This window comes from Athene noctua, chromosome Z, assembly GCF_965140245.1.
Source record: "Athene noctua chromosome Z, bAthNoc1.hap1.1, whole genome shotgun sequence".
Classification (NCBI taxonomy): domain Eukaryota; kingdom Metazoa; phylum Chordata; class Aves; order Strigiformes; family Strigidae; genus Athene; species Athene noctua.
The window spans coordinates 31,342,443-31,358,956 of NC_134077.1; the positions used below are offsets into that span (position 1 = coordinate 31,342,443).

A 16,514-nucleotide genomic window follows, 5' to 3' on the forward strand; every position below is an offset into this window, starting at 1 on the left:
GAACTGTTACATACTCACTGATATGTGAGCTCAACAGTTGATTAGCAGGGCTAAAAAAGCCAATTTTTAAGCAAAGTGGAGAGAAAAAGTCTCTAGAGATGAGGAGTTTCTCGCCACAGGTTGCATCACCGTCTGTATACCTCTTGCTCTGTTCTGTAACCGAGCACGGAAAGCAGGAGAGAGGCGTGCTGGTGTTCGAGGGGACATGGGCTGACGAGGGAGAAGTTGCAGGGCGGTGAGTTCCCTCGTCTGTGCTGGGACGTCCGGGGGCAGATCCCAGGTAGCCGAGGGGAACGGGAGACGGGTCGTCCCAGGAAACAAGTAAAGTAGGTGGGAGAATATCAGGACAGCGAAACGGGACAGGAAGGTCTCTAAAATCCACCTCAGCCCCCGAGGGGCAAAAGGCAATGAGGCAAGGCTGGATCCCGGCGGGGTGAGAGGCGCTCGCTGGCTTGGGCCGGCGCCGGCCGGGAGCTCCCGCCGCCGACCCGCAGCCCGGCTCTGGGGACCGCGCAGCGGCACCGATCCTGCTCGGGACTGCGCCGGGCCATTGCTCCCTTCCGCCAGGATAAAAGCTCATCTCTTCCCGAGGCGCTGTGCGCCCGGAGCTGGGGGGGGGGGGGGGGGGAGGAAGGGAGGGAGGGAGGGAGGGAGGGAGGGAGGGAGGGAGGGAGGGAGGGAGGGAGGGAGGGAGGGAGGGAGGGAGGGAGGGAGGGAGGGAGGGAGGGAGGGAGGGAGGGAAAGAAAGAAAGAAAGAAAGGGACACCTTTAAAAGTTGAGCAAGGAACAAAGTGGGGGAAGTTGCCAAAAAAAGGGCCCCGCGTTCAGGCTCACTGGTAACTTCCCGCTCCCCCCCCCTCCCTCTCGTACACACCACACACGCTTGTATTTTGCGCTGTCGTAAAACCCACGTGTCTAGCTCGGAGTCTGCCAGAGCCGAGCAAAGAGCCCGGCCGCCACTGCGATGCACAGCCACGGCAGAGGGAGCCTAGCGGCTCGGAGCTAGCCGGCCGCGGCACCTGGAAGAGGATCACCCTGCTTCCCCGCGGACAAAGACCAGAGAAGTCTCTCCTCTCAGCCCTCCTCCGGCTCGAAGGCTCCCGGAGCTGCCCACACCTCCGCACGCCGACCACGCAGCAGCTGCCGCCTGGGCACACATCGCTCAGGTAAGGGAGCTCCCGGCGAGGGGCGGCCACGGTCCCCCCGCCTCGCCCGGCACAGCCGGCCCGCCGGGGCCGCCGCGGGGTACCTCCGCCCGGGGGCAGGGTCCTGCCGCGCCGCGTCCTCCTCTTGTAAGCGCTGGTGTGGGAAGCAGCAGCTGCTGGAGAGAGAGGACGCGCGCTCGTGTGCATGGGGCTGAAGTTTCCCCCCTCCTCGTCCCAGTTGTCAACTTTGGGAGCCACTTGCTCCCGAGGAGACAGGGAAGGGAATGAAAGGGAAAGGCTCTGCGTGCGCCTGGGACGGGGTGGGCCGTGCGCCTTTTGGGGCGGCCGACTGTCTGCCCGCCGCCGCTTTCGTCCTGTCCGCGCCCGGGGGGAGACGGCGGGCAAAGAAAGCCTTGTCTCCCCGGCCAGCGCGTTTCTCGCGTGTCTGCCCCGGGGCTCTTCGGGACGAGGTTTTCTTCTGCCGAGCCTGGCAGGGGCAGGGGAGCGGGACGGAGACGTTCCCGCCGCCTATCCCGGAGAGCCGGCGCGGGAAGCCCGCGCGTGGGCCGGTGTGTCCCACCGTGGAGTGTCTCCCGTGAAGAGCGCCGCAGGGTCGGGGCGGCCCGGCCGGGGCGGGGTGGGGGTCTCACGTCTGCTGTCCCCTTCCTCTCCGCTCCACAGGCAGCGCAATGCTGAAGCCCGGCGACCCCGGCGGATCCGCGTTCCTGAAGGTGGATCCCGCCTACCTGCAGCACTGGCAGCAGCTTTTCCCGCAGAGCAGCCAGCTCAAGAGCAGCGGGGCTCTCGCCCAGCTCCAGCCGCCCGAGAGAGCCGAGCCTCCGGCTGACAGCCTTCGCCAGCGCCCTGCCTCCCTCTCCTCCGCCTCTTCCTCCTCTTCCTCGTCCACTCCGTCTTCCTCGTCCACCTCCTCCTGCGTCGCCGCGGCGGCCGCTTCCCTGGCCGGGCTCACCTCCCTGCCTGTGACCCAGCTCCCGGTCTTTGGACCGTTGCAGAGCTCCGAGCCCCCGGCCGGGGGAGCGTCCGCTCCCCTGCAGGGCAAGGACTTGTGCGGGGCCGGTAGCGGCGGCAGCAAATGCGGCGAGCGCGCTGCCGCTCGGTTCCGGTGCACGGCCGAGGAGCTGGACTACTACCTGTACGGGCAGCAGCGCATGGAGATCATCCCCTTGAATCAGCACACCAGTGACCCCAACAACCGTACGTATCGTGCCCCTTCTCGCAGTCCCTGGCCCCCCATCCTCCGCCCCTTCTCGCACCGGGCCAGCCTAGGGACGCTCTGAGCGACGGGACTGCAGTCGGTGCCTGCACCTCTCTCTCCATGAGGAGCATCCTCCGCCCTGCCCTTTCCTTCCTTGAGCTGCTTTTGCATTGTTCCCAGTGCGTTTGAGGTAACCCCTCGGTAATAGCTTTTCTTGTCGGAGCCCCAGGTCCTAGCCCGGAAGGCACACTTCACCGGGAAGGTTGGTGTGGGAGTATATTTATCGCGGGGTGCTGCTTAGGAAAATGGATTCAGAAATGGTTCGGAGCAACTTCCTATAGATCTGGTCCTTTCTCGATTTTCTTGTCTCGCTCTGGCTGCCTGGAAAGCCCGGGCTTCGCCGAATAGCCAGAAATCAATTACTCCTCCGAACTGGGCAGGGGAAAAGTTGCAGTTTTCATCAGAAGGACTAGGGCAAAGTTTTCCTCCCTCTTATCTCGGAGTACAGTTTTCCTTGCAGACCTCGTTAGCACCTCGCTGGGTTTAGTTTTTACCCCCACGGAAAAGCATGACATAGTCATTGAATAAGAAAAGCTAGTTTTCCAGACGAAAAAGGTCGTCTGCTTGAGTGTCAGAATTCACTTAGGACTTGGTGTTTAGAATACGTTTAATACTGCTGTTGCCAATTACAGAAGGTTTGGTGGTTTGTTTGGGTTTTTTTGTTGTTGTTTTTTGGGGGGGTTTTGTGTTTGTTTCTTTTTTCGGGGGGGGGGGGGCGGGAGGAAGGCGCCCCTATTATTAAACATCTGTGTCGACTACAAGTTTGTGATTTTAGAAATTGGTTCTGCCTGATTGTTGTTCCTGTATCTGTCCATACTGCACAACCAAGGAAATTCCCGGGGTGAAAATAACTAGATGAACTATATTAATTCATCAGATTTATTACTAACATTCAGAGCACACAGATCTGTCCCTGTTAAAACACTGGAAAATGGCTTTAGCGTGTGCATTTTTTCACATTGCTTCAAACACCCTCTCTTGTCATAAGTTTTCTTAAAATTCTTTGGTTTTGTGGTCCTTCCTCCTCCCCCCAAAATGTCTATTTAAGGAAGGCTGTTGAACAGACAGACAATACGCCAAACCAGCGATTCGTAAGCACACACCCAAGTAAAATGCAGATTCGTTTAATTTCATTTCAGATGCGCAGTTTGTTTTGAAAGTCTCCACGAAACTCTGTTGTGTATTAACTAAACTGAGTGAATGCTAGCATAGCCTTGATCACTGTACGTACAGTGAGAGCGAGAGGAAAGTTGACTCTGAGTTGGTGGGGACTTTCCCCCCTTTCTTAACACTGCAAATATTTCTCTATTGGATACCGACTTTGTTTTGAGCGACTCCCTCATGCTTAGTTTTACCCTGCAGTGAAATGTGTTAGTGTATTTTCTACTCTTGTGTGCAGAAAGCGTGATCTCGTAAATTACATGCACTTAATGGAATCTGAAATGCACTTTTAATCTCCATCCGAACCGTTCAGACAATACATGTTTTACTTCACGGAGGAGCTCTGTAAATCTACAAGCTAAAGGTTTTAAAAAGAGAAAGGAAGATTAAAAAGCGATTCGGGGCTGGGGGGTGGGGGAGTATTTTTAAGGAGTGAGTGGAATAATAGCACGCTGCAGAGTCTCAGGCGAATCTTCCCAACCGCGATATTGAAGGTGACGTCGAGAAAGCGAACGGGTCGCTTGCAGAAAGTAGGCTTGTGAATCGCGTCCGGCCCGGACGGGGCAGCGCCCACCGTCTGAAGGATGGGGCAGGGTGCTGTCTGCACAGTCTCTCCCTTTTTTTTTTTTTTTTTTTTTTTTTTTTCTTCTTCTTTCAGAAACGTGTAAAAAGTGTGAAACACTGAATTTGTTTACGAGGCGACTTTCGCTCCAGCGGTTATTAGTCGTCTCCGAGCAAAACTTTTAATCCGAGTGTTTCAACCTTCTGGGACCAGGTGCATTCGCTTTGGGCAACTCGTTTTTGTTTTTGTTTTTGTTTTTGTTTTTTTTTTTAAAAAAAAGCGAACTCTAAGTGAAGAAGGAGTACGGGAATTGCCGTCGGTTCCGTGCTACGCATTCCGCTCACTCGCACGGTCAGGGGCGCCGCCAAGGAAGCTGCAGGGCACCGGCCTGGCTCCCCTTGCGCGGCTCTCGGAGTGTCTCGGGGGTCACGCAAGGAGTCCGCGGGCAGACGGGTCTTTCATCCGCTTTGACTCCATCCCTCGCTCGCCGTTCTGCCCCGGAGGTGCCCGCCTGAGGGAAAGGAGATCGGGGTTGCGGGTGAGGCGAGGATCGATCGACTTTAGTCTGAGTTATACGTGCTTGCTGCACTTCTAGCTTCGGACAGCCTACCGAAAACCCGAGGCGGACGAACGGGAGCCTTGCGAGCAAGGGGGTTCTCCCCGGCCTGGCGCAGGCGCCCCCCCCCGCGGGGCCCGATCCCTTCCCGAGCGCGGGGCTCAGGGACGCCGCCTCGGCCTTGCCCGGCTGCAGCCTGCCGGTTTGGGGTTGGCGGCAGGCCCCCGGCTGCCGCTGTTTCTCGAGTTCTAATTCAGACGCACCGCCTGAGCAAACCAAGGGAGTGCCCCGTCTCCCCTTCTTTCCCGAATACCCACCCCTCACCCCCGAGCATCCCCTTGTTCTCCGGGACAAGCCGCGTCCTCGCCGCTCCCCGGGGCGGGTTCACCCGCTCGGGAGAGGTGTCCGCGAACCTCCCCGCGCCCCGGGCCGCCCAGCGGCCGCTGCCGCCTCCGCGCCGGGAAAGCCCGAGAGGCTGCGTCGGTCCCGGCTTTCCGCCGCCCCGCTAGGCCCGGCTCCCCAGCGCCCGGCCCGGCACGGCGCCGGGCGGCCGCCGCGGGAAGAGGGCTGGGCGGCGGGTTCCCCGTAGACACACGTCTCGATCGACGAGTATCAATGAATGCGGCGCGATTTTGGGAGAGGGAGGGGCGAGGGCCGCCAAGGAGCTGTGGATTAGGTGTCTGTATGTAACGGTTTTAAATTGAAAGGGGTTTCGTTGGGGGCGGGGTGCGAGGTGATACGCGACGGAGAAACAAATCCGTGGTTAGGACCCTGCAGTCTTTACTCCCAGTGAAGTAAAGGGGATTACGCTAAAGCCCTGATAATGTGGCAGGCGGCGGGGGACCGGTTTCTTCCTAGCTCCGAACCTGGAAAGATGAGGGTATTTCTGGGCGCTGGGGGAGGGGCGCTTGCTCGGCGAGGAGGAGATCTCCTAGGGTGAGTTTGAGGGGCGCGGGACCCGCTTGCTCTCGTGTAGGCTTTGCCCCTCGCCGCTGGGGAGAGGCTTTCGCAGTGCGAAGTCCGCGACGCGTCTTACCTTCACTCGAAAGCGCCAACCTGCCACTGTAATAAATATGCTGTGTAAAACTAAAGTGTCACACAAGCAAGCAGTTTGCACGCCTCTTCCCATTCAATTTACAGGGACACAGTGTATATATAACATGTTGTGAAGTGGATCGGTGTGGAGAATATTTTGATTTTTTTTCTCTAGGCTGCTGGTAACCCGTATGATTTAGCTATTTTACATCATTAGTTACCCAGCACCCTTAAACATAGCAGATAGCCATACATTAGATTGAGGTTAGAGAAGGTGGTGACTGTTTATTTAGGGTGATAAAATGGTCCATCAGCAGTAATCTCCATCGATATGTGCCACCAGGAGATGAAGGATGAGGGGACAAGCCACAATTAATTGCCCTATAGTTTTGTAGGAGAGAGTGGAGCCGGTGCGGACTGAACTTCGATCTCCTCTCCCAGAACCTATTCATCATCTCTACATTGTATATGGGGGTCTCTCAGGGGCAGGGGGTGGCAAGGTTTATCTACACGCAATATTCTCCTACCCTTCTCATACCTGACGCGGAAATTTAATTCATTCATACCTTCAATCGAAGGCAGAGAAAATCAAATCCACCTCTTCCAGCCCGCCCCCCACCCGCCCCGCAGAAATATCCCGAAAGCGGCTCCGCAAGTGGGGCGGTCTCCCCGAACCCCCGTCCCGCCCCGCGGCGCCCAGGCGGGCCCTCTCACACCGTCTTCCTTGGAGGAGCTGTCGCGGGGCGGGCCTGACCCCCCGGCCGGGGGCTCGGACCCCGCGGCGGCCCCTGCGCCGGTGCGGGAGCAACGGCCCGGCGGGGCGCGGCGGCGGCTCCGCTGCGCCTCCCCCGCGCCGCGGCGGCGGCTCGGCCCGGGCAGAGCGGGGAGGCGAGGCCGGGCGAGGCGAGGCCGGGCGAGGCGAGGGGGTAGAAGCCCGAGGAGGGGGTCGGGCCGGGAAGGGTCAGGCAGAGCCGGGCGGGGGCGGCCGGGAGTCGGTGCCGGCCGTGGGTCGCCGCCCGGCGGCGGCCGCTCGCAGCCCCCGCCGCGACCCTGCCCCCGGGGCGGCAGGCTGGGCTCGGCCCCACTCGCTGCCGCGCGGGTCGAGGACACGCGAACGAACGAGCAAGCGGGGCCCGAGGTAGGGAGTGCATATGTCTCTCGTTCCCCCGAACGCCTGCCTCAGGTCGGGCAGTCTGCGAGAAACGGCGGTTAATTTCGCCAAGGGAGGTTGATGCCAGCTCGTCGATGAGGAAACTGAGGCCCGAGGAACCTGTGATCCCCAGGAAAGCTCCGGCCCTCAGGAAACGAACGCGTATTGTCTCACCCAGCCCACCCTCCCTCCTAGCTGGGCACCGGGGCCCAGCCGCAGTGATTTATACTCGCAAGTGAGTAATACCGTGTGAAATGATGGCCAGTTACACTGGATACCTGCATGTTTGTGGTGAATTATGAAGCAGCGGGTCAGAGGCCACCCTTCTTTAATACCAGCAAACTGCAGGTATCCAGTATAACTGCACCTTTGAAGCATATTATTGCCGAGACAAAAATGTATTTCTTTCATTTATTGTTACAGCTGGTTTGCTGGTTAAAACACTATGTTGGACCCTACCTTTCACTGACATGCTTTCTCCTCTCAGATTTCCTTTAAAATATGCAGTAGTAGTGTTATTTAGGTTGGAGAGTGTTTAGAATCATATTTTGGGGGCAATGGCATGTCCTCTCGCTTTTGCTTGGGTTTAGTACTTTTAAGGATACTCACATGGAGTTACAGTACTGGCATTACACTGTGTTCATTTTTATGGAGGCAGATAAACGATAACATATTGCACTCCTCCCAAAAGAGCCATACCAAACAGCTCCACTAGGAAATAGGTTTGGTTTTGGGTTGGTTGTTTTTTGGTTCTTTTTTTTTTTTTTTTTTTTTTTTTTTTTTTTCCCTCACTTCTTCCTTGCCTTAATCCTCCCATCTATAGATCATGAAGGTATAAAGTGAGAAACTGATCTCCTTCCAAAGAGTCTGGCTGCATCTGGGCCTGCAACAGAACATTCCCACTGACCTTATCTTCTAAATCTCCTGATTTTATCAGGGGACACTCTGCTCTGGCTGTACTCTTCCTTGCTTTTTTAATTTTCAGCACATCCCTCAATTTTCTCACATTTCTCGCTTCTTCTTGATTTGGGGCTTGATTGATTCTATTACAGCCAGTGGAAGTATTAATTTCAGCAGTCCTTTGATGAGTCCTGTACTCACACAGCTGCTCTCTGAGGCCAAAATAAGAGGAAGGGCACAGTATGTCTCTCCTTGTTACTCTGCGTGGCAGTCCTCTGGAAAGCTCACATTTGTCCCACCACGTCCCCTTTATATGAACCTCCTGCACCTGTGTGGTTCTTAATACTTGCTTTCTAGTTTGGAGAATCCAGTGATATCAGTGGACCATAGTCCACTCTCCCTGTCAACCCCCTCCTCTTTTCCACGTATTAAGCAAGTTGGTGCATCGTATTAACACCCTACTTGACAGTATCCGTGAAGATGATGCCATTGATCTTTTCTGTGAGGCAGGGTAGTATGCAGGTCTTGAAATTCTTGCTTTTCCCCCCTATCTGATATTAAGAACTTCCTTCCCTTGTCTTCTGAGGCAGAGGAACCCATTACTTTACAGTGACTATCTTTAAAGGGGTTGGTATAACATTACTGAAAGTGTGCTTCTGTCAAAGCCTTCCATGTATCATTACATGAAAGTTAGTCACAGAACAGGAAAAGATGCATGGTAAATTTTTACTCAAGGCCTGGTAAAATACGTCTAGTAGGGCTTCCACTCCTTATAACATTTATGAGGCATTTAAAAAAAATTATTTGTACAATTGCTTAGTATTAAAGATAGACCCCTTGCCTCTCATCAACATGCCATAAGCCAAAACAGTTTCAGAAGATGTCCCATTTTCCAAATTTTCAGCTTTGGCAGGACAAAAGGAAAGGAACACAGCAGGAGATCAGATACTGCTGCTGCCAAGCATTAAGACCTTACCAGTGGTTTTGGATTGTGGAAAATAAATATCACCATGTGTGACTTTCTGTAAAAGTAAATGACAGTGACACAGGGTTCATTTATACCTCTTCTCAATTTCTTCATTTCTTTTGCTTGAAGAGGTAGAAATAAAATGATTTGTCCACACTCACGCGCACATATTGTCAGGACAAAATGAAGAAATCCTTGTTCTAGGCAGGTACTAAAAGCTGTATGCATGAAAATTTATGCATATATATGGTGGCAGGATGCAGGAAATCGACACTGAAATTGCCTGGCTGGAGTCATGAAAATGCTGTAGCATGTTTAAGTAAGTTGCTACAGAGGCACTGTGTCTCTAAGAGTCATTAATAATCAGGTATTAGGGAGGAGAGTTATGCTTCTAGAGGACAGGCAAAAAGTGCAAACAGGTTGGATTCAAGGGCCTGCCCTGGGTGCTAATTAACATCATGTTAGACATCCTCTCTTTAAGCCCTCAGTTTTCCCCTCAGATGTTTTCTTCATAGCTTGCACGGTAAGATGCTGGATTTGTTTAAAGCATACTCACATGCTGCCCCATTTGGGCTTGTTTTTTATTTTTCTTTTTTCCTATGTGAGGTCCTTTCCCTTCTGATTTCCAATGCCAGACTCCAGTGAAGGCCCTGAAATCTCTGAATATGTCAAAACCACAGGGTTTCTTGATAACTGGTTTTGAAGAGGAAAGAAAATATGTTGTGGTGATACCTCATTTTCCAAACTAGATATGGAAAAAACAACAACAACAAAATACCCTCGGCATGTACTTGCTGCCTTTTATTCATCATGTCTGGGAATGGCTGTAGGAATATCTGCTGCATAATAATCTTCTCTCAGGACTAGCCAGAAACCTTTTCCCTGGGGTCCTGCAAATCTTATCCTCTAGCCACCTCTAATTTATGTGGCTGAGCGAGCAAAACTCCTCTGCAATTGCGGCTTAACCCAGCAAAAGAGTCATTCTGCGACAGGGATTATATTGTTAAGGGCGGATTTTAACCCGCCAGCCAAAAGGCATTTTCTGGGCCAATCTAAGCACGGTTCCCACTAGGGGGCTTTGTTCTTCGCGGCCCTCCCACTGCGCGGCGGTGCCGGCAAGGGACCCCCCCCTCCGGCCCTCCTGCCCCGGCGCGGCATGCAAGGGATGGTGAGGGGCGACCTGCGCACGCCGGCCACCTTCCGCTGGGGCACCCATCAGAGTGACGCCCATCGCAGGGCTGGCTGGCTTGCTTTCTGCTAAAATCTGTAATCGATGTCACGGGTGGAGTACTTGCACAGACGAGCACCAAGTAGGGACGCATGCATTTCCTTCAACACTCGAAGGTGTAATGATTTTGAGGGAAATTAGCTTTCACGTGTAACTTTCAAATATTTTCGTATTGCTGAAGGCGTCATTTTTGTATGGTGCAATTTAAATGAGGACAACAGGAAACAGTACTTAGTGTGTCTAAAGTTGGAGAATGCAAATAGAGGCCATATTGAAAATGCAGCTTTTGTTATCCTTTAGCAGCTTTTACTGAACGTTTTCCTTCGAAGGCTCTGTAGGAAAGAGGCCTGCATAATACATACTATAACCACCTCGGAAAGAAGAACAGCTGAGTCAGTCCCCCGGAGGATTGAAACTGTGGTTACAGGCAATCTAGCAAGTCTAAATCTGTGGGTTAGACCAAGAAGCTCCTGCTTCTGTAGTGAAAACTGTGCTTTATTTTTATAAGAATGGATGTAGGTTGTAGAAAAGTATTAGGGGAAAGACAGGACTTCTACTATGACATAGTTGTGTTTTTTCCTTTGTATTTCTGGAATGAATTTAAATGAAAACTTTTACTGTGCTACAAAAGTGAAATATGCAGAAGACGGTAACCTATTTCAATAGATTTATTGTTATGTTAACTCAACATACCTCCAGAGAAATGGATTTCCTAAAGCATGAAATAGATTCCTGGAAGTTGTACACTCATGGCATGTGCAATGGTGTGCAGTGGAAACATTCAATCAAAATTTTTTTTTCTCAAAAAAGAAGAATCACAGCAGGCTCTTCCCAAAATAGAGAAACATAATTGGTTATTAAGAACTATTAGGGAAATTAACGTTTTTACAAACTGGTCTTTTTCATGGCAGTTACTCACAAAACCAGACATGCTGGTTTTGTTATTAGCCTCAGCTACACGTAGCAGGCAAAGAACATGCATTCCCATTCAATAAAAAATTTTCAAATGTGTGCTATGAATCAGTAATATTTGCTGCATAATTTCAATATAAAAATTAGATTCAGCTATAAGAGAGCAAATTTCCATGCACGCTCCCATCTGTCATTCATGAGGTTCTGCTATTTTATTTTCTAAACAGGAAGGCATGAACAGACTTTAATGTGAAAAGTAGAGCAAATATTCATTTAAAATAAGGATGAAGTTAAATCCCGTTTCAATTAAATCCTTAGGCTGAGCTGTGGTAAGGCAAATGAGGGGGACTTCTAAGGCGTTATGACTGTGTTTTAAAATGTCTCACTGAAACGTTTTAAATGTGCTATTTATACTAGCAAAAAAAAAAAAAGAACCTTAAAAACTGTGTTAAAATAAATGAGTCTTGGCAGGTCTGTGAACACACCGGGCTTGCAAAAAGTCTGCAGGGTTTCTGCTCAGCCTTTGGGATTTCTTTGCTGAGATTAGGAAAACCATCCTCAGCAACATGCAGAAGCAGACAGTGGGGATGGGTGCTGAGCTGCCATGAAATAATAGGAAGGGTAGAGGGATCTGCATGTTCTTGCCCGTGGCAGTGATCATGGTGGTGGCCAGCAGCACCGCATTGATAGTGGTTTTCCCCCTTTGCCCCACAGGATGTGACATGTGTGCCGATAATCGCAATGGCGAGTGCCCCATGCACGGGCCCCTCCACTCCCTGCGCCGTCTGGTGGGCACCAGCAGCGCTGCCGCAGCAGCCCCGCCGCCCGAGATCCCGGAGTGGCTCCGGGACCTGCCCCGGGAGGTGTGCCTGTGCACTAGCACAGTGCCTGGCCTGGCCTACGGCATTTGTGCGGCGCAGCGGATCCAGCAGGGCACCTGGATTGGGCCCTTCCAGGGAATCCTGCTCTTGCCGGAGAAGGTTCAAGCAGGAGCCATCAGGAACACTCAGCATCTCTGGGAAGTAAGTTACCAACTTTCTTTCCTTGTCAGATTTGATGATTTTGAAAGAGACATTGAGTGTAATTGTACGTAGTACTAACATGGTTCACTAGATGTAAAAAAAACCCACAATTTCCGTAAGCTGACCCAGCAGATTTGAAAATGTAGCCTGTGCAAGCAAAAGCCTAGCTGCACTGGAGGTAGCCAGAAAACCAGTGGACACCTCAAAGCTCCAATTGGTTTTAATAGAAAGAGCAGATTGTTACAGGTGCTGTAATGCAGAATTGAGAGACATGGCCAGAGAAGACTGAAGGTTACAACACAACGTGCTCTTCATATTTTGACCAGAGTAACAAGAGCTGATGGAGCTCTCAGGGCACAGTACCAGCTATATCATCTTAGTCTGAGCAGAACATGTGGGTTGAGATTGCATATTGCACCATCACTGTGTCCTACAGACAGTCCACAAAAGCTGTTGAAGCAAGTGCGGGAGCCCGTTCTACCACCCTGCTATTTGCACAGTGAAGCTATTAGTGCTTGTTCACAATTTAGTTCAACTCTGGTCCTGCACTGACCATGCATTCCTCTAATGATGCTTTCAAGTGTTTTTGTGTGAAAGCCACTTTCAGTTCTCTGAAGATATTATTTTTTTGTATTTGTCACCATCTTAGAAAGGGTAACTGATAATTGATATGAAACATTCAGACTGTGATAGTTTGGTTTATTTTGCGATAAACACTGACTGTGCTTTGGCAAAACAGATTATAAACCAGTCATTGTATTCCTTTGGCTGTACAGGGACATCCATGGCTGTTACTGTTCATGACCCATGTACGTTTTCTCCAGTGAAGCACTGGAGTTCTGTGCTTAGGTATAGTTTGTACGCAGATGCTGCCAGAGCATCTTGTGTTGATTTAGAAGGAAAAGACAGTATATGCTCATTTTACACATAGACTTGATAATTAATAAGGAACACATATAATACTTTTGTGTGTCAGTACTTCTTATCTCCAGAAACAGCCTAGTATTTTGCCAATAATTTCTTATTTGATTTATGTTGAAAAGTGTAATTTCTTAGTTCTGCTTAGTCCTCAGTAGATGCAGCTTCTTCTCACCTCAAGACTAACTGCTCAGGAGAGTCAGTAGAAACGTGCCCGCACATCTGCAAGTGACATTTACTCATCTAGACCAAATCCAAATCTTTAGAATATAAGGGGGTGTGCTTGCTGGTTAGAATCCTGACGAGACCATGAAGATGCAAAGAGTGCTTTTGCTGTCTTCAGTGGGTATACAGTAAAAGTTAAAGGATTTTTAAAAGATATTTGGTGTTATGGAGCCAAGATGTGTATAGCACTTGTTCACAGAAAACCTGTGAATGTTTAGGTTGTCAGAGCCTCGGGTCTTTTAATCATTATGTTCTATTTCTGGATACTACCTAATATGTGTGACTTCCTTCTATGAGTAGGAGCTCCTATGCGTTTCCTATATGCAAACAAATAATAAATAACACATTTTTGTCTCAAAGCATTTTTGTCTCAAAGTATTTACCCCAAAGAGTCATTGTGGGAAGTGGGAGATTTTCAAATTAAAGAGTAAAAGATCAGCCTCAGAACACACCTAAATGTGCTCAGTAAAACTGGATGACTTGCAATCATTCAGAGTTTTGTTGCTGACTTCAGTGGGGATGGAATTTCTCTTGTATATCAGATATTAATAATCAGACTTAAATCTGTGCCTACCAAAGCCCAGTGATTATAATGAGATCATTTTGGGATATGTTATTAATAAAATATTTTTTTATGGAACACTCTATAATGATGTTGGAGACTTTATTTGCATTGTTAAGAGGCAGTTTGTGGTTTAGACTGTGCTAATTAACAGAATATAACATAATGAAATAAATAAGATTTCCAGATTGTCAAATTACATAAAACATTAAAATTTAGCTAAAATAAATAGAGAATTTTACATTATCCTTAAGTATTTACAATATTATTTTAAAAAAATTATTATGAATCAGATTTATGCAAGTTAAATTGTAAATATTGATAGTACCTTTTTTAAATAGACAAGAATTTTTTAGTCTAATTTCAGATTAACACGAAAATTGTTTTGCAGCAATGAAAAAAAGGATAGTTGTTGGGGGGAAAGCCAAAAGCAAAGAATCAAAACATGTTAAGTAAAAATAAGAAATAGTATAGATATATGTTCCAGATTCAAGCCACTGATGGCTGTCAGCTGAGTTTTTGTGTGGGTTTGCTCTTCTGTTCTTAACACACAACACAGATTTCCTGTTGGCTAGCAAAATGAGTGTGTGTATTTTAAGTGAATTATCTTAAAAATAATAAGTAAACTTGGGTTTTTTGGGGGAGGTATTGTGGGCAGCTCACAGTCTCGGATTATTTTGTTAATGGCAAAAATTGCTAGCAAAGAATTGCATAGTCTAAGCTCTAGCAAAAAGTTTTGGCTGTTTCTCATTTGTTCTGTCTTTCAATTTGGTATGTTTTATCTATCAGAGAACCAATATTTAATAAAGAAGAAGTATAGCAAAAGAAAGTACTTAGAAAGTGTGTGTGATTTTACAAGGCTGACCTATGGCAATAAATCAATTGAAAGTATGTATCTGAATAATCTGTATTTTAGTCTGCATGGTATCGGAGTGTGGATTAAATCACTGTTAACATTAAAGGAATGTCTCATCATTGTCCCTTTATAAAGTTGTGGCTTTAGTTAATTGTCCCACTGATCTTTTCAAGATAGCTGTGAATACAAATATGTCCACAGATCACTTATTCAGCATTAGGTCTTGATGGACCTTACAGAGAGAATGTCTTTTTCTTAGTACTGTAAATTGCATTCTAATGTTTTTTTTTCTCTCAGCACTGCAAAGTAAAGTTGATACATACTGTTTGTTGTTTTCAGTGTACATCAGCTAAATAGAAGGGCTGTTGCAAAGACTTAAGCATAGTTACTGATTTGGTGGCGCTTTTTTAATTGTCTTTGTTGTGGGAAACATCAGAAGCACTGCATTTGATGTATAGTTCAATGCTATGGAAATATGCTTCAGTCTGTCTGCACAAGTGTTCCCACCATGCACTCAATGTTTGCTTTGTATGTAATCCATACAGCATAATGTAGAGAGATTCAGAGTAAATTACATACCATTCCATTACCTCACAACAGGCCTTGACACCTATGGGTGTTCATGAGAAATTATAGAGTTCTCTCACAATCAGCCAAGATAATTTTTTATAACTTACAGAAAGATCAGCCCTTCAGAAAGCCAAAAATATTAGTCATATTCAGCTGTAGTTCTTTTTTTTCCCCTTTGGCCCACTTCTATCCAATCCAGAGTTTGCTTGTATTTTATAAAAATACAATAAACTCTGATTTGTTTAAAACAAAAACAGGACTGGGTGTATTAAGTAAACACTCTCTTTGGTAATACAGGCATTTATTCCAGCACTGCTTGATAATATTTCAGATCTTTTTTATCTTTTTTTTTTTTTTTCCATTTTGAAGTAATGAGAACAATCCTTTTGTTATTACAAAGAAAACAGAGACTTTCTCAGCAATTAGGTCTTACTGATGAGAATGAGATAATTTTCCCCTAATGTGTTTTCTAATGAAGAAGTGAAAAGGCACATTTGATTCCAACATATATGAAAACATTATCTCAATTATTAATGTGTCCTTACTCCCTGGAGATAAATTAATCTGGTTACACATGGTTTCCCCTTTCTGTTTAACATCAAAATTTAATAAGAGTTGACTTACGGAATGTATATGATATACTCTTAAATTCTATTAGAATAAAATACAGAAGTTTAGAAAGGCTTATGGATTTTAGTAGTCAAAGTTTTTCAGGCTCCAAACTTTGGTTCTGTGTGATTCTGGAAACAGCTAAATTGTAAATGGCCTTTTCCCTTGCAAATGGAGTTTAGATGAAGAAACTTTTACTGACAGATATGTCAAAGGATAGAATCTTAGAGTTTGCTTTTCTTCATTCACCTGAAAACCAGATTGCTGTCTTTCCTGATTTCTTTTCGTCAGAGGTCAAATAGATTTTTCTTTCTTTGAATAGCCCAATAATGTCAAATATATTATCTCACTTTTTTCTAACTTGACTTAATTTAAGTTTTGCTTTTCTGGAAGAAATGTTTTTTTATATGTTAGGGTTTTTTTACAGGGATGAGCAAAATGTACATATAACATGGCATCCATTAGTAATTCCAAAATGTTAAACCTGTGTTACTGATTTTCCCCTTAAATGGACAGGATTAATTGGCACTACTAGGAAGTGTGGATGTCACTTTAATAAAGTACCATTTGGGTCCTTATTGGCCTTTTCGTGCCTCAACTGAAGTAAAATAAAACATTGCCTTTGACTTCATCTGGACGAAGAACAGGCATTTTGCTGGGACACATGCTGGCCAGAGTCTATGCAGCAGTACTGTACATTTCTGTACAAATTAATATGCAGAGAGAATCCTTACCTTTCAAATGAAACACTCATTCCAGTTATGGTGATAGATTTGTATTCAGATTCTCAAGGCTGTAGTTTTGGACTAAATTCGCTGTTATAGCAAAACACTGGGGGATAGAATTATGTGCATGCTGTA

The 16,514-nt window shown here is 47.8% G+C and overlaps 1 protein-coding gene across 1 annotated transcript in view; it reads left to right on the plus strand.

Annotated features, from left to right (window-relative positions):
- Positions 1 to 1,834: 1,834 nt before the first annotated feature.
- Positions 1,835 to 16,514, plus strand: part of PRDM6 (PR/SET domain 6) — a 72,903-nt gene continuing 58,223 nt past the window's right edge. Inside the window, exons 1-2 of the mRNA XM_074932528.1 lie at positions 1,835 to 2,360; positions 11,607 to 11,914. Of these exons, the coding sequence (XP_074788629.1) occupies positions 1,835 to 2,360; positions 11,607 to 11,914 (834 nt within the window). The remainder of the gene's footprint in view (positions 2,361 to 11,606; positions 11,915 to 16,514) is intronic.